The sequence below is a fragment of the Paramisgurnus dabryanus genome, chromosome 5, assembly GCF_030506205.2.
Source record: "Paramisgurnus dabryanus chromosome 5, PD_genome_1.1, whole genome shotgun sequence".
In the NCBI taxonomy this organism is placed as follows: Eukaryota; Metazoa; Chordata; class Actinopteri; order Cypriniformes; family Cobitidae; genus Paramisgurnus; species Paramisgurnus dabryanus.
This window is the reverse complement of record NC_133341.1, coordinates 4,573,050-4,596,565: the sequence shown is the minus strand read 5'-3', so window position 1 is coordinate 4,596,565 and position 23,516 is coordinate 4,573,050. Positions and strand designations below refer to the sequence as shown.

The following is a 23,516-nucleotide window of genomic DNA, read 5'->3' as shown; positions in this document are numbered from 1 at the left end:
CCATTCTCTCACCAGAGTACCGTGCGAGCTGCATGGCCTATCCATGTTTGTGATTTTCGTAACTGTGATTTTCCTGGCTTTTATAATACATATTGGTCCCCACCTTATATAAATTATGATGGGAGCATGGAATGTGTTTTAATGAAGACCACTTGTGTAAACACTGTTTTTATTGTTTTATCGTAGGAGGACATGATTTAACGCGCCCCTGGAGATAACCCCGGTCGTAAACATATCAACGTGACGTGGGCGTACCGATTAAAAGTTCAACGCGACATGGGCGGTCCGGTTAAAAGTTCAATGCTACGTGGGCGGTCGGTTCAAAAGTTCAGTGCGACGTGGGCGGTCGGTTCAAAAGTTCACGACGTGGGAGGTCCGGTCAAAAGTTCACAACGTGGGAGGTCCGGTCAAAGGTTAGCCCCTCCCCGGAGGTCAAAGGTTCACGACGTGGGTGGTCCGGTCAAAGGTCACCCCTCCCTCGCAGGTCAAAAGGTTAGCCCCTCCCCTGAGGTCAAAGGTTAGCCCCTCCCTGAGGTCAAAGGGCACCATCAATCATTTTGACAGTATGTGCCTCATATTTACTACTTACAAGTGCTATAAATGTTCAACTCTACAGTGAGCTGAAATTTTAAGCCTAAACTTGTACAAAATCAGAAATTTGGTTCTGCAGATCTTTGATCCCAGTGTTCACAAGAATCTTATGTATCTTATGTATCTGTGTTTACAACAAAATGTAACAATAATGACACAATGTTAAATATTAACAGTTGATATTTTTACTTTTTCATTTAGTGCGCTGGCTTTGGTGTTGGTGAGGAACCAGTGTTCAGTACTGTATTCAGTAAAGTGCAGTTTGCGGCAAGCGGACAGGGGCATGCTCTCTGTGGGCAGGGGCGGTACCTCCAGTAGGGTCTCAGGCAGAGTGAATGTGTCTAAGTTTCTTCCTGTAAATGTGTGTCCATTGATCTGAGTGGGGTACCAGTGATGAGCAGCTATGGTGAAATAGGGACAAGTGTCCAGTATGGTTCTGCCTCTGTGAATGGAAGCAAATAAAATCAAATCGTACAAGAATGAGCTCAGAAAATGTCAAACACAACAATGCCCATAACTGTAAATAAATAACTTGCACCTCTTTTCACCAGCCCCACACTCAGTGTCTGTGACCAATGTGAAGGCAAAACGTTCTGCCACTTCAGCCATCTGGCTCAGACCTCGTGTATCTACTCGATTGGGGTTTGCCATGGCACACATGAGATCATAGGTCAAGCTACGGCTGCTGTCTTTTAGTGAAGTTTGTTCAGCATCCTTCAAAATCTGTAAAAGACAGAAGCTTGTAAATAAGTGTCAATTCTGAAAGCAGTCTCTCTGACGCCCGCAAAGGCTGAAAATTATCCACATTCTCAATTATTTGCAAGGTCTCAGTCTGAAGAGATTGACATAGCGAGCAAGCCATAGCGAGAAAGTAACAGATTGGTCTCTTTTCTGATAACTAGATTAAACTGTTTTTTTGGGTTGTTTTTTTTGCTGTGGGCAGGCTTGCATTCGATACCTTTCTTTTCAGTTCTTTTCAGTATACCACTGTAATGTACAAGTACATGACAGGAACAGGAAAATACTAAATTAATTAGATTATAATAAGTACATTAACCCTCTGGGCTCTGACCATTTTGGGACACTGGCAGAGTTTCTGACATGGTCTTACATTTGGTCTTTTTTCAGTTGCTTTAAAACATATTAATGGCTAATATCACATAACAATGTATTCAGCAGCACAAACTGTGTAACAATAATATGTAAGTAAAATGTATGTATATTTGAGTAAATAATGTTTATGCGTGGTTAGTAAAAAAATAAAAAGTTGCTGAAATAAGGAACACATCCTAACCATTTTTTCACAAACAATGCATGTCTCTTCTCTAGACATTTCAGGCTTTCTTTGGATATGTGTATCATGTTTGTGTGACAAGTATTCGCAGAGTTTCAATTGATTTTTGTATTGTGTTTTGAGAGACAGCTGGAGGAGACAGAAATGTCTGAATACACACCCTGTTTATTTTCTTAATTTGACAAAAGACAAAGATTTGTTGTTATAGTGAATGTACAAAAATTAAAGAAGACTCTTCACAGTTTCAAATGATGTCAAACATGTAAGTGTATGATTATTAATGGTGGAGTATTTAAAGTTGATTCTGCTAAGATGAGAAAACACGTCAAAACGCTGCGCCGCATCTTTGGACCCCAGGGAGTTAAAGTGTATCCCTGCTCAACAAGAGTAAAAAATATTTGTTTCACTATATACTAGCCATAAACCCAATACTTAAACAAATGCCAAATATTGCATTTTAGTATAACTTAATGAAGACTTTATTTTATCCATTTTCTTTCTTTTTTTCTTTCTTTCTTTCTTTCTCTTTAAATAACTTTTTAGACAATTTAGATGTATAGCTATGTCAGAAACACGTGCCTCTTTCCTTCCCTTACCTTGCTTAGTGCATCTAGCACTGCTGTTAGCTGCTCTTGAGTGATGTCCTTAATAACTTTATTGATTATCCCCTGCAGGACTCTGTTAATGATGGTCTCATCCAGAGGCTGATGTAACTGATCCAGCAGGGACCAAACCACCTGAGTCTCAGAGTCTGAAACCAGAGTCACATTAGACCACCCGAAATCTGGGTGAACCCGAGCCCCACCAGTAGCATCAGAAAGAATCACATGGAAGCGTTTAGGCGTTGGGTTGGAGGAACTAAGGGCAGATTTGAGGGCCACATCTAGGTTGGCACTTCTCTGTCCGATGTCAAACGTCAGGGTACCCTCTGCCTTAATGAAGTCCTGACCTGCTACTGCAGGCCAGATTAAAGTAGGGCCAATGGACTCTGCATTCTGAAGCTCCTGTAAGTGCAGATTACACAGTTAATCCTTCAATCACATCTACAGAAGCAGAACACCCACTTTCTGAGATGCATTAATGAATTTTCACTTTAACATTTACCTTTGTACAGGACATGTTTACAGTTTACAGAACAGATGGCAACTTAAAATGTACAATTTCATGTATTGAAACTACAATGAGAGATCTTTTGTACACATATTTGAAGTGTGTAGTCAAAGTAAATAAGAGCAATGCTCTAGGACAATGCCATGATGAAACAAATAAATCACTAACATATACTGTTGCAAGAAAAAGTATGTGAACCTTTTGGAATTTCATGGTTTCTAAATAAATTTGTCATAAAATGTGATCTGATCTACAATAAGTCAAGGGTATTGACAAACTTAATGTGTCTAAAAATATTTACACAAAAAATTCTGATCTTTCATGTCTCTATTGAACACACTCATTTAACATTCAAAATGGCAGTGGAAAAAGTAAGTGAACCCTTAGGGGCCGATCACACCAAAGCATTAATGGAAATCGATCAAGGTCAGAGCAAACCTCCACCTTTTTAAAGTTTTGCTAATATGGCAGTTAACAGTAAAAAATCGGTTGCAACTGTCGGTTATTAGCTTTAAGAGTTTGATCTCTTTATAGAGTCTCTAAGATCGGCTCCTGTTGAAATCAGAGTTTTGTAAATATTTTTCTATTTGTTTCTTATTCTTGTTAATGTGTCATTTCATTCAATTATTGTTTCCTCTGTTAAATTAATTACTTTACGAGCTGTAGGTCTGGGATGGCCGTTTAGTTTGTAATACTTTTTCTCATGGTTTTGCTTAGTTAGGGAGTGAGGGAAAAAGAGTGTTATTCTTTTGTATTGTTTTATTTTGTCATCGGACCTTTCCCACCCTAGACGTGATGGGTTCGTGACAAGTGGGGGCTCGTCCGGGATCACCCTTTAATATTTGATTGAGCGCTCACGATTCAATATTCGATTGACAAGACAGCTGACTCGGTGGTTGCCTAGCAATATAGAAAGCTGCGCAGCACTGCTCTTTATTAAAGTGACCAAAAAAGGCAGTGCTGCATGCCTTGCTTTTCCAATCGTTTAAAACGCGTTTGGTGTGATTAGCCCCTTAGAATTAATAACTGGTGGACCCCCTTGGCAGCAATAACCTTAACCAGGTGCTTCCTGTAGTTGTGGATCAGAACTGCACATCGTTGAAGAGGAATTTAAGCCCATTCTTCCTGTCAGAACTGCTTTAGCTCTGTCATATTCTGTGGACATCTCATGTGTATGGCCCTCTTCAAGTGAATCCATAGGATCTCTATTGGGTTGAGGTCTGGGCTCTGACTTGGTCACTCCAAAAGGCGAATTTTGTTTTTCTGAAGCCATTCTGTTGTTGACAGCACCAGATGTAACCAGGGTTCTAAATTAACTTTTTTTGACCACCAGCCAATCAGTATTTCCACTAGCCAAATTTTTCCCGGTGAAAATAAAAGAAATTTAGAGTGCCACTGAATGCAACAATAATAATTTTTTCTTTGGAATGCATGCAACTATCCTGACAAAACATGACAACATTTTTGTGATGAAACATAAGCTTTCTTCATTTCTCTGTTGATAGACATAAAACTTTACTGGGGCACAGGCCCCCCATTTTTTGATGACTTTTTTGAAAGCCTGCTGTGTGCAAGAAAGGGGCCACACTTCTTTACAATGTCCTTTGCTTAACACACTATTCTACGGTGCAACAGGTACTGTCCACAAAAAATTATGCCAATGCCGCTGTGGAGTGTCAATGTGCTCTTTTGCAAACTTCAGGGGCCTCATTTATCAAACGTGCGTACGCACAGAAGTGTGCGTAAAGTGTGCGTAGGAACAGTTTTACGCAAAGTGTGGAATTTATCAAATTGCACTTATACGTAGAAATGTGTGTAAATATATGCACACCTCTAAGTATGCGTACGCAGTGCCGCTGCTAGCCATTTTGGTGCCCTAAGCATAATTCCTTTATAATGCCCCGACCCTGAGAAAAACAATGTTTGTTTTTGACAGTTTAATTTTTTATTGACAAACATATAACTTAATAGCAGAAAGTAAAATCTTCACAGCTTTAGCCAACACACACTACACATTTGAAAGTGCAAACTTTTATAGAATAGCAAAACAGAAAAAAATTACCAAACTTAAATTATCAAAATAATCCAGACATGGTTTTCCCAAGTACAATGTCACTTTAAATAAATTACATTAAATAAACATCAATAAGTAAACAAGAATACTCAATATTCTTAAATAAAACAAAGATTCAGAGAACTAAGTGTCACAGTAATGTTTGCTTCATATCATGACGTTTTATATTTATATTATATATTTAAAGTGATGAATTGTAACATGTGCACTGACTGCTAACGTTAACTTTTACTGAGAAAGTATTAACCACCGTCACGTCAAAATAAACCACAAAATAAACTGCTGCTCAATATCTAAAGAAACGTAGAAAAGAAAGTAACAGCTGCGTCAGTTATTTGTAAAGTGAATATGCATAGGTAATGTTTTACAGTAAAATCTCAATTTAGCTTGCACTGAAGTTATAAATTATAACAACATAGTTTGCTAAACATTAATATCAGCACAGCAAGTTCGAGGCGCATTACGATTAGCAGCAGCTGCAGCCCATGCGCATTTCCCTTAATAGGAGTGAATGATAAAACATGATGGATTTACCTGCAAGTGATGCACGGGCATCATCCCGCAGTTTCTTCCTTTTTCTTTTTTCCGATCCTGACTCCTGCTGTCTTTTCGGGACCATTTCCAAAAGTTGCCTTCTGACTGGCCGTTTCTCAATCCGAAAGCTGCAGCCTGCGCGAGGTCGCATATGCAGGCTGCATACGTCATCAAGCCTGGTTTATTTCATTTAACTAAACATTACATTAGCAAGTCATAAGCATATTACAACAATTTACGATTAACTAAGAATAATAGTTCACCTTATAATCGTTAATATTACGAAATAAGAAAGTTTTAGCGACGTATGCAGCCTCTAAATGCGACCTCTGGAGGCTGCAGCCTTCGGATTGAGAAACGGCCTCTGTCAAACTTCAGGCGCCCGCGCGATCAACCGGCACGGACCATCAAAGGCTGGGGGCATACTTTCTAGACTAGAGCCATTAAATTATCTCGTTCCCCCTTTTTTGTAACATATACATGGATATAAAGGCCCTAATAATATTTCTATAGACTAATGAAATAATTTCAGCATTATAATTTTTTTTCATTAGGCTATTATTTTTGGTGCCCCCTCAGCATGTGATGCCCTACGCACAGCGCGTGATGCGTGTTATGGGAGCGGCGGGGCTGTGCGTACGCACATCATCTAGTGGTAGAATAGCGATACTACATAGGACCCTGTTCCAGTGAGTAAAGAAGTGTCTATTTTTTATCCACAAGCAGGTGTTAAAAATTATCAATGTCAGTATGGTAACAGCAAATAAGTATAATGATTTATTTGTGATATGTATCTGTATCTGTGAAAGCTCTACATGTGATTTGTATAAATTAAGTCTCCGACAAATGCTTGACACAGCGCAATGGATTATCTTGCGTTATTGGAAGACTTGGCAAATAATCCATTCCGCCGGTAGCGCGTTTTCAAAGATCGCGGCAATGATGCTGGTTATATATGCTGCTGTCCAAGGTGGAAAGTTGTCTGTGCTCCTCCAGTTGCACTCGTTTCACGTCGGTGTGCTGTGACGCGTTTTTTTTTTTTTTTTTTTGCTGTTAATTTAATGTCAAACCACTTTTTTATTTCTGGAAGTGTTCTCTCCTCATATTCAACGGAATTAAACTCACTGGTAACATGTTCACATGTAGATTTGTTTTCTTTTGTTAGTCATTCCTCCCGCACTAACTAAACCAAACAGGATGTGTTATTAGGATTTAACCTCATCCACCAGTAACTCAATTTCTGTGGGAAAAAGCACAACCACGTGACTTATAACGGGAGGTGTTGTCACCATATATGGTTCATCGGAGGCGTTTCGGAATGCAAATGACCATGAACGTGCACGAGCATGGTGCTTAAGAACAAGTGGGATTTATCATCAAGGATTACTTACTGATGTGCGTACGAACCCCGTGCGCACGTTTGATAAATCCCGATTTTTTTGTACTTAGGCACATTCTAAATTTCATTCGTAGGTACAAATATAGAACATTTTCTACGCACTGTTGATAAATGAGGCCCCAGGAATGTAGCATTGTTCTTTTTAGTAAGCAGTGGATTTCTTTGTGGTGTCCTGCAGTGGATACCCTGCTTGTTCAGAGATGTTTCTTTACATTATTGAAGAGTCGTGTTGTGCTCTTGGTTTTTTTTCCCCTAGGGGGTTTTCAACCCGGGGAGGCAGCCTTCTTGGGTTTAACTTAGCACCCTCTTCTATACTTTACATTAGTAATACGCTATGAATGTTGATTCATAGCCACAGCAAATTTAGCTGCTTATGCTATCGTGTATTATGTTGTGCTATCTTTCGATTTTCTGTGCTTTACATTCTATTAATGTAAAGCTGCTTTGAAACAATTAACAATTGTGAAAAGCGCTATATAAATAAAATAGAATTAAAAAATTTAATAAAATAGCAAAAGGCTATTTCTAAAGGTTCTCAATAAAGACATATCCTTGACTTGAAGATCAGATCACATCATTTATTCAGAAAACTATGAAATTCCAAAAGGTTCACATACTTTTTCTTGCCACAGTAGAGCGTAGAGAATAAAGAATAAAAGATGCAGGGAAGGCTGTGGATGGGGCCAGAAACTGCAGAAAACGATAAATCTGGCATGTAAAGGCATTTCCATAGGTATATTAGGTGTGTCAGGCGTGTCGTCACTAATGAGGTCACATTATGTAACAAAGTCAGAGAGCAACACGTGGTGGAAAGTGGTTGCTGGACACATAGCTTCTTTGTGATTACTGCATAGGCCCTAGGGCAATAAATACGCTGGACTGCATTTTGAGCAAAGCCTTCTGCATATGTGGGAATGCACTATAACCTGTATGCTGGGCCATGTGTCTTCATGTTTATTTTGGAAGCATCTTGCCCAGTCAAGTGAATCTCACCTGCATGCTGTACTTGACAGAAATTGCAGACGCTGTACTGGCATCCCTGTAGACATGAAGACTTATCCTTGTTTCTCTAAGGGTAACCACAGGAAGTCTGGATCCTTGTGCGAAGAACACCACTCCCCATGGGTCATCACTTTCCAGTATGGTGACATTGGCGAAGCGGGCAGTTTGGTTTATGGCAGCACCCTCACCCACTTCATAGACCTCCACCAGAAACCAGACTTGGTACTCTGGATCCTGCAATACACCAATTCAAAACAATAATCAAGCAACTACGATGGAAGTCTCCTAAACACTACATAAAAACTTGTGGTGAAAGAACATAAAAATAAATGAAACTAATACATAAAAAATACATAAAGACCTAAATAAACACAAAACTGTTGAGAGAATGATGTTGCAAAGGCAAAGTTTTACTGCCGCAGAAAGCAGAAGTAGAGAATTATATTAAAAAAATATATATATATGTCTGTAGTATACTGATTATTTTTAATAATAGAATGGCTCAGCAACAGGAGAAAGAGACACAATTTTCGAAAAGACGGCAACATGTAACAACAACTTCAGACTAAGATTTGTATGATGGAACCAGCTTCTTTTGAATTATATGTACCTTGTCAGGCCGAACCTCCAGTCTGAGGGGACAAAGTAATTTTCCTTTCATGCAGAGTGCTGTGCCTTGGGTCTGCTGCAGCTCTCTGGTCAGGTTCACTCCATGTTCAACCACAGAGTGAACTGTAGTGCTAAATGTGACCCGCCAAAATACCAATACATCTTCAAACGCTCTAGAAAACAGGACAATGATTGCACACACTCAAGAAAAGGGCTATAAAAACAGTTCTGTTGGTGTACCCAGAGTCGTATAAAGAGAGAGTAACGACACGCTTTGATCTTGCCGCCGCGCGGTTACATGATTCATGTAACGTTCTACAGTTCCAAAACAAGCCAGGCTGTCAATCCGTTTGCATAGCTTTTCAGCTATTTTAGGTAAATATTAGCTTGTAATGTGAATTGATTACTATACTTACTATGTGTATAACGTTTTTTTACTAGAGAGTGAAGTAATAAATCAGTTAATAAAGATAAACAGTTAATGGTGACCCAAAGATAACTGTGGTTATCTATAGCAATTACAGCAACACAGTTTATCTTTTATTTTTCTAGCAAAAATATGGCTATATAAATGGCTATCAATCTGCAAAAAACATAATCCCTACACTTTTACTGTATAAAAATCACAAAAAATATCGCCAACGCGGTTATTTGTAACAGTGAAACATAACAGAAACACACTAAATTCATATTTAATTATATTTATAGTACACATTAAATGTTAATATAATTATACATGATTTTCGAGGATACATCACTCGTATTACCTACCAAGCACAATGAAACACATAGCAGTATTGTGAAGCAGTGTGACTTTATGAGGCATTAAGCTTCTCGCTTTTGCCCCCTAGTGCAGAGGTGTAAAGTACTGGAGTAATTTTACTTGATTACTGTACTTAAGTATTATTTTTTGGGTTTTTTACTTTACTTGAGTAAAATTAAAAATCAATACTTTTACTTTTACTTGATTAAATTTTTTTAAGAAAAAAATTACTTTTTACTCCTTACAATTTTATTTACAGTCAAAAAGTACTTCTATTTTAGAGATCTGTTTTCCCTTGCTCTATCAAACCAATTGATTTGCGCTGATGGCCAGTTTAGTTCAAATGTTATTTATTCTGGAGCCTTTGGACCACACTAAGGAATTGGCCAACAGTTCATCTATGAAGATTTTTTCACTTTATTGAAACCGACACATAAAATGTGACACGTTCCCTGCTGTTTGCAGCCTCTCTATCAAGACTAATACCTTGTTCACACTGTCAGTCCAAATCTGATTTTGGTGCATATCTAATTTGACAGACTCACTGTCCACATTGTGTATCACAACTGTTCAGATCCGATCTGTGCAACTTGTAGCCGTTTTTCGGATTATCTGCACTGTTTCTATGGCAATGACGTTGCGCTGGCACGACAATCTGCCTCGACGTCTGACGTGTTTTATGTGACGTGACAGCATGACGTAACCGAAAAGCTACACAAATGCGATCAGGACGGTCAGGCTGGATTTCAAACCACCTCTGGATGTAGCCTGAAACGGATTAGAAAAAACAGATTTCATGTGGTTTTTAGCCGTTCACATGTTCTAAATGTTTTGGATATGCACCAAAATTGGATTTGGACTGACAGTGTAAACAAGGTCTAATGCAGTGGTTCTCAATTCCAGTCCTCGGGACCCCCCTCCAGAATGTTTTAGATGTCTCCTTATATGAAACACCTGATTCAGTTCCTCAGCTTGTTAGAGTGTTAATTAAGGAGCCTGATGAGTGAAATCAGGTGTTTCATATAAGGAGACATCTAAAACATTCTGGAGGGGGGTCCCGAGGACTGGAATTGAGAACCACTGGTCTAATGCACCTCTTCCTGCATTGGCTGCCTGTGAGAGGCTTGATAGAGCATGAAATTTAAGTTATTTTTGAGGTTTTACAATTTTGAGTAGCATGTTGCATACTGAAATTCATTGTCATTGTCACAGATCTTCACATTTTTCTGTGTCTTTACCACGGACTTTCTTTTCCGTGTCAGTTTCAATTATTGGTTAATTCAATTGTTTTTCCTATTTTCTTACAATTTTCGCGTCGGTTTGGGGTTAGAACAACTTTCTGTAACATAAAATGACATTCAAACCCAACTCCTAACCCTAGCGTCAGGCAACAATTGTTTAAAAGTCTGGAAAAAATAGTATAAACCATTTGTTAAAGTGACATCCTAACCCAAACCCCAAATCTAACCCCAAACCCACGCGAAAATGGTTTAAAAATAGGAAAAACAATTGAATAATCTATATGTGAAACTGACACGAAAAAGAAAGTCTGTGGTACAGAAATGCGGAGATCTGTGACAATGACACAGATAAAAGAGCAAAACTTTTTACTTTTACTCAAGTATGATTGTGGCCAGATACTTTTACTTTTAATTGAGTAAAATTTACACTCAGTACTTGTACTTTCACTCGAGTAACATTTTTGAGTACTTTTTACACCTCTGCCCTAGTGTTACTCGTAATAGATAAAAAAAGATATGATAAGTATATATTAAAGTAGATGGCCACCAGTAATACAATATTAAACCATTAAATCTATATTATTCACACATTATACACAACTCATTAAAATATAAAAAATGTACTAGTTATTATTAACGATAATCATTACCTACAGCAGAGTTCATAAAATATCACTGTTGACTATATTCATGAAATGTCCGAAAATGTAAAGAGAAAAAGTAATTTCATTGATTTACCAGCAGGTGTCATTGAAATGAATGGGCTTCAGTGCTGCGTTTGGAACTATGGTTCACTACATGACACGCTGTTACTTCCGCATTCCATTCTTCCAACGGACGTCTATGTGAGTGTCGTAACTCTCTTATTATACGACTCTGGGTGTACCCATATAAATCGGATTAACAATGATTTGCAATATGGAAAACACAACACAATAAACACAAATGATACCTGTCTTCCTGTCTTTGAAGAAAGAGCATGGCTGTCCTGTTCTCAGAGTCCTCATCAAGTATTTGACCTGACAGAGAACTCCAACTGAAGCCAACAATACCATTCTGAAGATCACTCCCTGTGATAGAAAAAAAGTAGCAGCTGAACTTTTATTTTATTGCATAATAATTTGATAAGAATAAACAAAAGCAGAACAACAGAAAAAAATGCTGTTTCGCAGTACTTCTATAAATGTATGTAACACATTGGCAGTAGTGTATCCAAAGCGACAGTGTATCTAAGCTATAGATTTATATGTTCCTTGGGAATCAAACCCATGACCTAATGCAAAGCTTAAACAAAGTGCTTAAACAAATGAGCTACAGGAAGACCCTACATAATTAAATTGTATAAAGCTTCAGTCTGCTGTAATAGAATAATCATAATCAAATGTTTTCCACAGAGCTGTGCAAATAACACTAACTCTTTCCTCGCTATTGGCTCGTCAATTAAGAGAAAACACTTTGCTGCCAATGACAAGGTTCCGGCTTTCTGTATTTCTGCTATTATACATCAGGTGGCACTCTTACCCAACTTATAAAACCCGGAAGCATTCCCTTAAAGCAATACTCTGAATCTAATCTCTACCAAAAGTCATTCACAAAATTGAATTATCTCGGCTTTTTGCTAAAAATTTGGTATTTCTGAAGAAACCTACCCATGTTTGAGAGGTGATTTCAGAGAATAAATGAAGGTAGGATGAAATGTTTTTTTTTAAGCAGAGGGTCTGTTCTATCATTTGTTATATTGTATGTTTATATATTAGAAGAACAATTTCTGGAAGGCATTTAACTTTTGTGAAAATTATAAAAAAAAATGCTGGTGCTGGCTGGCAACAAAAAAAAAAAAAAAAAAAAAAAAAAAAACGCTTGTGAGGAATAAGCTAATAAAGAAGATGTGCACCAAGCAAGGTTCTCACCCAGAATAATGATTTTGGAAAAGGATGTGAACCCCAGTTCATCTGGCATGCTGACAATCTCTGCTCCGCCATCAGCCTCGCTTAGGTAGATAAAGAACGCTTCTTGTCCTTCTGGTTCTTGATCATTCAATATAACAACACTGAACTCCAACTCGTTCTGCCCTTCCAACAATGTGACGGTCTGGGTTTCCAAGGCAAAATCCTCCCCTTCCAGAGCCCATGTTCCATTATGCTCATGATGAAACTGGGTAACATTCACCTCTAGGCTTTTCAGACTCCCTGTGTAAGCTTTGATTTTGACATGCACCACTCCTGTGAGCCCTACTGTCCTCCGGACCCTCAGGGCTAACTTCTGTTGAGGCATCTCCTCCTGGCTATCTTCAGAAATGTGAATTAGTGCAGGTTCAATACTCAAGAATCCACCAAGCACATCGTTAGCAAGGATGGTAATGGTAACTACACTATGTTGCACTACAATGCGGGGCTGAGCTTCAACTGAAGGCAAACTGGCACTAAGAGCATGCACACTGGTTAAATTTACGTAAAAAGTCTCGTCTGGTTCTGTTAAGGAATCATCTAGAATGGAAAGACGAATGGCAGCAGATATTTGGTGGGAATCAAACAGGAGCTGGCCATCAGTTACTGGTGCAAAGTCCTTTCCAGCTTGGGCAGTACCAGGCCATGTCTCATAGGAGATGCTGGAACGGTTGCTACGAAAGCCATAGAGGCGTTGGACATAGAGGGTGATGGTTTGCACGTCCTCCTCTATAACCATCTTCTGAGTTGCAGGGTTAAACTGATACAATCCTAATGGCTCCACCTCAGCTACTGTGTGACCAGTTCTGAACAAACACACATCAAACCAGCACAAAGAAATAAAGAGAATTTTACAGAAAGATCCACCACTTATAAATATGATATAGGACTTAATTTTACAATCCTGTTCAAATTAGTCTGTAATTACTAAGTACCAACCCTAAACCTATTTTAACCCATATTAAGCACATGTACTGTAGTTACAGTATGAGTGTTTTGTTGACTAAGTACAGTGGCGTAGCACCAAATTTTGGGTTCTGGGTACAAACCATCTTGCTGGGCTAAAATATTCTTTATTGTCACAATACCTTTCATTTTAAAGTGTAGGCTAAGTACAAGTTAATTGATGATTATTTGTCCATTTAAAATAAATGCAGATATAGAATCACAGGGTACACTAAACGCCAAACTAGACATTCAGTCTTTGAATTACGTTTTAAAATAAGTAATTTTCAATCATTAAGAAGTGCATTAAACTGAGAACAATCCTGTACTTAATGTAAGAGCGTGTGTGAGCTAATTTGCATAACAACACAGTAAAATACGAACTAACGATCTATGTTTTTGCGGGTGTTAGATTTTGACAATGGAAATAAACAGTGTTTTCATTCTGACTCTGGGGAGAGCTGCAGCAGAAGAGGACACAAGCTGCGCACTCCATTATTTACCTAGAAACATTGTTTGCTCGCTATTAAAGGTGTGATACTGTAAAGTATTGGTATACAGGGTTCTAAATTAACTTTTTTGACCACCAGCCAAAGTGGCTGGTAACTTTTTAAAGTTACCAGCCAATCAGTATTTCCACTAGCCAAATTTTTCCCGGTGAAAATAAAAGAAATTTAGAGTGCCACTGAATGCAACAATGATTATTTTTTCTTTCAAATGCATGCAACAATCCTGACAAAACATGACAACATTTTTGTGATGAAACATAAGCTTTCTTCATTTCTCTGTTGATAGACATAAAGCTTTACTGGGGCACAGGCCCCCCACTTTTTTGAAAGCCTGCTGTGTGCAAGAAAGGGGCAACACTTCTTTACAATGTCCTTTGCTTAACATACTATTCTACAGTGCAACAGGTACTGCGAAAGATAAATATGTAGTTAAAAATATTTAAGTGTAATCTTCAACATACCTAACATTATTAACATGTTTGGAGGCATAAATGGCATAACATGTTTGGTAATAATGACAGCAGAGAAATATTTTCTACATTATACAATGATAGCAATGATTGATAACTTATTTTTACAATAATATTTTAAGAAACCAGTCATTTTATGACTGCTATATTAAATAATCTCAGTCATAGTTACTGCTAACTGTTATGTAAGTTAGTGTCCTAGAGTTAAATATTAGTAAACTAAAAATTAATTTCATATCTGAAAATACAGAACAGTATAACACATAAATCTGTTGATTTTCTCAGCAACAATGCAATTCTATAGACTTGACAAGAGGTTTTCCTGAGATTTTTCCTCTAATGTTTGAGACCTGACAGGCTGAGGATGTTGTTTGTCTTACCTCCCTTTAACTCATCATCTCTCCTTTCGTCTTCCATTTCCCTGCTTTGCACAAAACATTTTTGATGTACATCTACAGAAGCCAATAATGATCGAGTCAAAATAAGATTATCAGTATTATTAAGAAACATACTTCTCGTCATGTTTTCATAAATACTCATTCGCGTGGCGTACCCTTTTGGATGCAGTTGCGTGCGCGGATGAACGCAAAGAAGCGCGTGGACATGGATACATGTGTGCACGCGTCAGTGCGACTGCTTCATCGCTTTACAAGCGTAAATTGGGTAACTACATTGCATATAGATCTGTTTTGCCGCTATTATCTTTGTAAAGGAATACACTAGTTAACTGCTAAAATTTAAAATTGAGATTTACACATGGGCACGAAAGATTTACACCGGAGCACATGCCCCACCCCTGTGTCTCAGTCTATCCTCCCTGCTCTGCCCGTTCGTTCTCCTTCATCCTTTAGTTTTCTGGTGGACGCGGTCAGTTCGTTTCCATGGTTTCTCGCGCTGGTTTCGCTGCAAACTGCGCACAGGCAATTGGCGTATTAAACATCATCACGTAGCATTACGGCACAGTGTTCATGTAGGAAGTTCTGCCAGAGGGATAAATGACCGAGAACAGAGCTTTATGTATCATGCATGCAATGCCTCATGCATCACCGGCCAAACTGGCTAGTAAGTTTTTATTAACACCCGCCAAAATGAATTTTAACCCGCATTTGGCGGGTTGGCAGGTGTTAATTTAGAACCCTGTTGGTATAGTATTCAAATAGAGTACGAACATAAATGTATGCTATTCTACCTGGTGTAGATATTTATGTTAAAACAATGTCAATGCTCTATGATGCATTTGGAGCTCACCTTTCTTTTCAAAAAACTGAGTGAGCAACTGCTTGCCCTCATTTGGCTTTCTCTCTTTAATCTTCTTTTTAGTTTTTGAGGCCCTGATTTTCCTTTCCTAAGTCCTCTCCTGTCTTCCTAGTTCCTATCACAGCTCACTCCAGCTCCTGTCTCATGATCTCATCAACTGATTCATAGCAGGTCCTCAGCAGTAGTACTTGCCCTGCGGGTCGTACCATTTACACAGATTCGAGAGGGGTGGTAGGGCCCTGCACAGCATGATAATTACTTTTTTTTATACCAAACCAGTGCCTAACTACAAGTTTAGTTTTGCACAGGAACTTTTTTTAATTGTACGTAAATGCTATACAAATGTTAGTGCATGTATATGTATGTATATAAAACTGACTTCTAGAGTACTGAGTACAATATAAGTACACATGTTGTAAAATAAACAGAACCAAATTAATAGACATGACCTAAAGAGATCCCAAAAAGTATTTAGACCCTTAAGCTAAATTTAAATGTATAAATGCTAAACATTTTCTCTTCTGTGCCATTAATCTAATTAGTTTATAATCAGTGTAATGTTTATGGGGGTATAGAACAAGAATTCTGTTGGACAGTGTTACCTGAGTCTGGCACCTCCAGGTGAATCTGACTCCACTGAGGTCAGGTAAATGGCATGTGCTGCAACACCTGACGTGTTATAAACGGCATTGAGAGATATCACCTCACTCTGCTGACCATGGGCAAACATTACCCTGCCTGTACATCAAGCAAAAAGATAAAAAATAGCATTTTTTTTTTTTAATTACACAATTTAAAAAAATATTTAAAAAAATAATTAAAAAAATTATGATACAACCTACATATTCACAGTTTTTAAGCCAGTTCTTACCTGATCTTGGTGAGATGTCTCCTGGGTGGTAGCCTGCGGGAGATTGGCTAGGAGGGAATCCCGCAGTCCATCGGACAGTTACATTCCCAAACAAACCAGTCCGTACCAACAGCGCCTCACACTGGCCACTCTCTATATCTGTGACCCATAGGGCTAAAGAAGCAAATCCAACCTACACAGCACAGAGACAGAAACAGTTATAATTTTTAGTTGCCCAATAAACTATCCACTGAATATTAATTTACAGTACATTTAATCTTTTACAGCATTATTATTCTTTGTAGAATTTCTTTCATCAGAATGATATTGGTGTAATACAGTAGCAAGAAAAAGTATGTTAACCCCTATGAATGCACTGGTTTTCTACAGTGTTTTGCCCTATATTGTGATCTGATACTCATCTAGGTCACAACAATAGATAAACACAATGTGCATAAGCCGATAACACTGAATAATTCTTTTTTGAAAACACATATTAAACATTCATAGTGCTGGATGTAAGTGAACCCTTGGATTCAATAACTGGTTAACCTTGTTTGGCAGCAATTACTTCAACAGAATTCGCCTTTACAAAACCACTTTAACTTCAACAAGTCTGGTATGAACCCCTCTCTTGAGGTCATTCCACAGCATCTTTATGAGGTTAAGGTCTGGGCTTTGACTAGGCCACTAGTCAAATGGTGCATTTTGTTTTTCTTAAGCCAGTCTGTGGTGGATTTACTTTGATGCTTCTTCTTCCTTTACGCCTTTCCAACATCTACGGCTATATTCATGGCGAGAACGAGTTATTCCATACATCTCCAATTTGCATAACTTGCATATTTTTGCATAAACACCACTGACACAGGGAGAACATGCAAACTCCACACAGAAAGGCCACCTGCACTATCCAGGGCTCAAACCAGGGAGCTTTTTGATGTGAGGCAACAGTAGTACACACTGAGTCACTGTGCCGCCCCACTTTGATGCTTAAGGTCATTGTCCTGCTGCATCAACCACCTTCTACTGAGCTTCAACTTGCAGACAGCCACCCTGACATTATCTTGTAATATATTTTGTTTAATTTGGGAGTTTATTTTCCCCTCGATGATGGCAAGTGGTCCAGGCCCTGAGGCAGCAAAGCATGCCCAAATCATGTTCCCTCCACCATAATTCACTGTTGGGATGATTGAGTATTCTGCGTTGTGCATAGGAGTCATCTTGGCTTGGGAGCCCACTTCTATAAAGTGTTTCTGTAATGTATAGCAATGTGTATATGTACTGTACTCCTTACCTGTTGGTGGTGCTCAGGTTGAGTTGCACCAGAGTTGTAACTGACCGAATAAGAACATGCAGTAAACGCTGGTGTCACATTTATCTATGTCTCCGTGATTTATTACTGGATGACATGCTGGTGTGGGGTGAGGACGTGGAACAGCATGACAGGAAACTAAGACAACTGCTAGACAGAATAAGAAACATTAATTTAAAGACAAATGCAAGATCAGGATGACTGAAGTCAGCTACGTTGGACATATTGTGACTGCAGATGGGCTGAAGCCAGATCCAGAGAAAGTCCGAGCAATACAGAACATGTCAGAGCCAGCTGCACTGGTGAGGTTCTTAGGCCTGCTACAGTATCTAGCCAAGTTTGTCAGACGTCAGATCTCCTCTAAGAGAACTTCAAGAAAGTGATGTTGCTTGGCATTGGGAATCAGAGCAAGAGAAGAGCTCTGACAGACTGAAATTACTTGTGAGCATAGTTCCAATGCTGAAGTATTTTGATGTTAATAAAGAGGTAACGTTGTCAGTGGATGCTAGTGCAGAAGGCCTGGGAGCAGAAACTATATGCACAAATAGAGAAAGAGCTCTTGGCAATCGTGTACTGCTGTGAAAAATTTCATCAGTACATCTATGGTAAGGCAGTTAGAGTGGAGACAGTGTTTAAAAAACAAACATATCGTCGTTGTCCGATGAAAACCACGTATGTCCATTTTACAGATTTTTCGACGGATTGAATGTCCAGGTTAATTTCCGTATACAGTATGCTTCACATATCTTAATGGCCAATGAAAAGTTGTGAAATCATGTCATCTGATTTTCACGTATATCCATTTGGTGTCAAAGCTGTCAATCACGCCGCGTATCTCCCGCCCTGTGGAAGCATCTCGCCAGTCTCTTGAAGTTTCATCGAAGCTCAGCACTGGATAGCCGAATAAACATAGCCTGGTGAGACAATGACTTTCATTCATCGAGGTAAACATTTCCCCCCTGACACCAGACGTACGTCTAGGAGTGACAAAATTACGGTAGGACTGTGCAAACAAAGTATCTGTCTAGCATTACCATGTCAGTGTATTGATTCATTGTCCCTTCATAGTTTGCAAGGGACATTTAATAAATTTATAATTAATATTAAATAAACTAAGCGTATTTAATAAACCAAGACGTAGGCTATTTAATAAACTGAGCCTATTCATCTGTCAATATGAAACACGATTTGGCTATTCTAAGTAATGATCGGAAGAACGCGTATTAACCACCGTTACTGTAAAATATGCACGTATGTCCATTTAAACTCAATTTTGGTCAAATGTGGATTATATCATTATGCTGGCAAGAATATGGTTACATGTAAAGATGCCGTAGCAAGTAAGACAACGCAACATTCAACTGCTTTTGAAATACGATGTTTTTTTTTCACTTCCCGAAAAGTAACCGTTTTGGACATACGCGAGTTTCATCGGCAGCGACGATATATTAAAACACAACATTATGTGACACTTGCATTACATGCAAACGACCCCTACGCTAATAGGATTTTGTTTCTCTCTCCCTGTCTCGTGCTCGAACCCGAGGACATTGAGACAAACAGACCCAGTTCTGGCTGCAGTGGAGGTCAACACACCACTGATCTACTGGCCGTCCTTCAACGTGATGCCCAGCCGATGCCTGACCAACGACCACCGATGGAACCTGTTAAATCTCCTTATCCGTTTACATACTGTTTACATCCCATATAAATATATATATTTATATATATATATATCCCTGACAAGCTGGGCCATATTGCATACATATCGCAGGCGATACATCCGCGATAATTAATGCAAAATTGCCCTAATTGTCAGTGAACTACGGCTCTGTGTAGTTAATGCCACTCCATCTGAAACAGCTGATGGTGATTAACTACTTATCAAGGAACCGGCATTACTGACGAGATGGTGTGAGAATCACATGCGATTTATCGTGCAGCCCTTACTCTATTCGAATGAGTAAGGGCTTGCACCGCTTCTGTTTAATTTGTATATGCTCCCACTTGGTCAAATAATGAAAAAGAACCAAATTGCTTACCACAGCTATGCAGACGACACCCAGATATACTTAGCCCTGTCACCCAATGACTATAGCCCCATTGACTCTCTATGTAAATGCATTGATGAACTTAACTGTTGGATGCATTAAAACTTCCTCCAGTTAAACAAAGACAAAACTGAAGTCATTGTATTTGGAAATAAAGATGAAACTCTCAAGGTTAATTCTTACCTTGACTCTAGGGGTCTAAAGACACAAAATAAAGTCAGAAATCTTGGTGTAATTTTAGAGTCTGACCTTAATTCCAGTAGTCACGTGAAAGCGATAAGCAAATCAGCTTACTACAGTCTCAGAAATATTGCCAGAATTAGAGTTTTTGTCTCACGACAGGACTTAGAGAAACTTGTTCATGCTTTCATCACAAGCAGGGTGGATTACTGCAATGGACTCCTTACTGGGATCCCCAAAAGACCATTAGACAGCTGCAGCTCATACAAAACACTGCTGCCAGAATTCTGACCAGAACCAAGAAATCTGAGCACATCACTCCAGTCCTCAGGTCCTTACACTGGCTTCCTGTCACATTTAGAATACATTTTAAAGTATTGTTACTCGTTTATAAATCACTTCATGGCTTAGGACCCAAATACATGGCAGATATGCTAACTGAATATAAACCTAACAGATTACTCAGATGATTAGGATTCGGTCAGTTAGAAATACCAAGGGTTCACTCAAAACAAGGTGCGTCAGCATTTAGTTATTATGCCACCTCTAGCTGGAATCAGCTTCCAAAAGAGATCAGATGTGCTTCAACAGTAAAAACTTTTAAATCTAGATTAAAAACATATCTGTTTAACTCTGCATTTACTGAATGAGCACTGTGCTGCTTCACACTGACTGCACTTTGAAGGGATGGTTCACTTTGGAATGGGGGTTCTGTCATCGTTTTCTCATCCTCGTGTTGTTCTGGGCCTGTGTGGGTTTCTTTTTTTTCTGGTGGGCACGGGGGAGGATATTTTGGGAGGTGGTGGTGGGCGCGCAGCGGTAGGTGGCCGTGGACTTCCATGGTAGGAATAAAAAAAATATGATGGAACTTCTTACCATCATTTAACAAAATATTTTCTTAGTCATTTATCCAAATACTTTTTTCCCTACTATGGAGGTCTATGGTCGCTTGCTACTGTGTGTTTGCCATAATTTCTCGGGGTATCTTCTTTTGTGTTCGTCTGAGGAGGGGGATGCGTGCGGGTTTGGAGCGGCATGGGGATGGATGGGTGGTGAAGGAGTTTTTAATTTTGAAGTGAACTATCTTTAACTCAAGTCACTTTTACTCCTGTTTTACTCTTTTTAACATTTAAACTGTTTTTATTAAAATCACATTTATTTTCTTTAATTGTTATTTTAAATTCTCATGTATTATTGTTTTTATTGTGATTTTATCGTATATCTCTTATTTTTACATTTTCTTTTTTATATATTGTTTTCTCATTTCTGTGTAAAGCACTTTGAATGACCTCGGTGTATGAAATGTGCTATACAAATAAACTTGCCTTGCCTTGCCTAAAAAATACCTGGCAACCAGCAATTGTGCTGAGGAGTCATTAAAAAACCTAGATCATATGTGATTCAAGCGCCTGATGGAAACACCTTCAGGAGAAACATGTGGTGCTTGCTGAAAACTGGAGAAATTACTTATCCACCATCATGCTCTCTAGATCTGGAGGACTTTTCTACATTAAACAGTGAATCTGCAGGAAGTGAAATTCAATTCCAATCAACTGCGCTGTCACCAGTGAAAAGTCCTGCAACACCAACTGGACTCAGGGAAGAACAATTCAAAAGATCACGATGTGGTAGACTGATTAAACCACCTAAATTCTATTCACCATAAAAACATTATGGATAGATGTCTTTATTATTTGTTTGATTATAACTACAATACAGATTTAAGTTACAGTTTGATTTCGAGTTTACTTTTATGAAATGTGTTTGTTATCCTGCTTGGTAAGTTATGCATTTTAAAGGGGGAGATGTAATGTATAGTAATGTGTATATATACTCATTACCTATTGGTGGTGCTTGAGTTGAGTTGCACCTGAGTTGTAACTGACCAAATAAGAACATGCAGTAAACGCTAGTGTCACGTTTATCTATGTCTCTGTGATTTACTACTATCACTCATCATTGCTAACCAGATATACGAAATACAGATATTACAGTATCTACAGTATTAAACTGTCTCCATTTATAGACAATTTGTCTATCTGTCGACAGATGTATGTCTAAACATTTTGATATTGTTTTGTATCCCTTTGCAGCCTTATGGAGTGCAACAACTCTTGATTGGATATCTTTAGAGAGCTCGTTCTTGCGAGACACAGTTCATAAGAGCTGATGTTTCCTAAGGACAGCAATCTTGAAATGTTTGAATGTCTTTTTATTAATCAAAATAGCACTAAACCACATCTTTAATTCATTTTATAGATTTGACTCCAGTTTGCCAGCTTCTGAAACAAATTAGCTTTCATTAAAGTAATTAGTTTATGGGTTCACTTACATTTTCCTCCAGCACTGCACTGTAAATATTTAATGGGTGTTTAAAAAAAGACAAAAGAAACTACAATTATTGTTGTCAGCTTATGCTTATACACACTGTGTTCACATATTTTTTTCTTGCCACTGTATATCTAGTTGGCTTGTAGTTAGTACTCTATTATTTGTGTACCATGTGGTTGGACTAAGAGAAAGGGTTTGAATGCAACATTTGACCTCAGCATTAGCTGCCATTTCAGGAACAGTGACAATGGCCTGATTCGACTGAATTTGGATTCTTGGTGGGGAGCTGAGCAGAGAACCAATCAGTGTCACATTCCTCAGCTCCACGCTGAAGTTAAAGCCCTTCGGAAAGAACACCTGTATCGGAAAGAATCACAAATTGGGTCTTTTACAATACACTTCTTACTTAGGGTGACCAGACACCCTGAAAAATTCGGGACAGTCCCGAAATCTAAGATGCTGTCCCAAATCCTGCTCTAATTGTCCCGAAAATTATACTGAAGCAAAATCTTAATCCAGAATCCTGCTCTTATTGTCCTGAAAATTATACTGAAGCAAAATCTTGAGTAGTTATTGTCTGAAAACATGAGCGAGGAGGTTGAGTCATCCTGTAGCCAGCCCCCGCCAGGTACTTATTGGCTGCAGCATCTTGTTTGTTTTTTATTAGGGCTGTCAATAGATTAAAATATTTAATCTAGATTAATTGCATGATTTCATGAGTTAACTCGCGGCAATTAATCGCAAATTAATCTCACATTTTTATCGGTTCTAAATTTACCTAAATTTAACACTTTTCAAGTTTTAATGCTCTAATCAACATGGATTTGGACAAATATATGCTATATGCAAATGTATGTTCACAACAACCTGTTTACATTTTCAACAGAACCATCAGCCATAGTTTTATACAGTATTTGATTTTCCCTTTAAAAATACCTTGTTCTTTCTCTATTTCTTTTTGCTGCTGCATCATTTGTGACCTGTGCTAGCAAATTTACTTGGGATGAGCAAATGTTAAAAATTTTGTTATTTATATTTTAACATTCTC

At 38.4% G+C, this 23,516-nt stretch overlaps 1 protein-coding gene across 1 annotated transcript in view; it reads right to left on the bottom strand.

The window, feature by feature from the left end:
* Positions 1-540: 540 nt before the first annotated feature.
* Positions 541-23,516, bottom strand: part of LOC141279851 (adhesion G-protein coupled receptor V1-like) — a 120,727-nt gene continuing 97,751 nt past the window's right edge. The window contains exons 5-14 of the mRNA XM_073814793.1: positions 22,682-22,825; positions 16,616-16,787; positions 16,347-16,482; positions 12,528-13,369; positions 11,570-11,687; positions 8,615-8,786; positions 7,996-8,238; positions 2,482-2,889; positions 1,130-1,314; positions 541-1,033 (exon numbers count right to left, since the gene is read on the bottom strand). Of these exons, the coding sequence (XP_073670894.1) occupies positions 754-1,033; positions 1,130-1,314; positions 2,482-2,889; positions 7,996-8,238; positions 8,615-8,786; positions 11,570-11,687; positions 12,528-13,369; positions 16,347-16,482; positions 16,616-16,787; positions 22,682-22,825 (2,700 nt within the window). The 3' untranslated portion in view covers positions 541-753. The remainder of the gene's footprint in view (positions 1,034-1,129; positions 1,315-2,481; positions 2,890-7,995; positions 8,239-8,614; positions 8,787-11,569; positions 11,688-12,527; positions 13,370-16,346; positions 16,483-16,615; positions 16,788-22,681; positions 22,826-23,516) is intronic.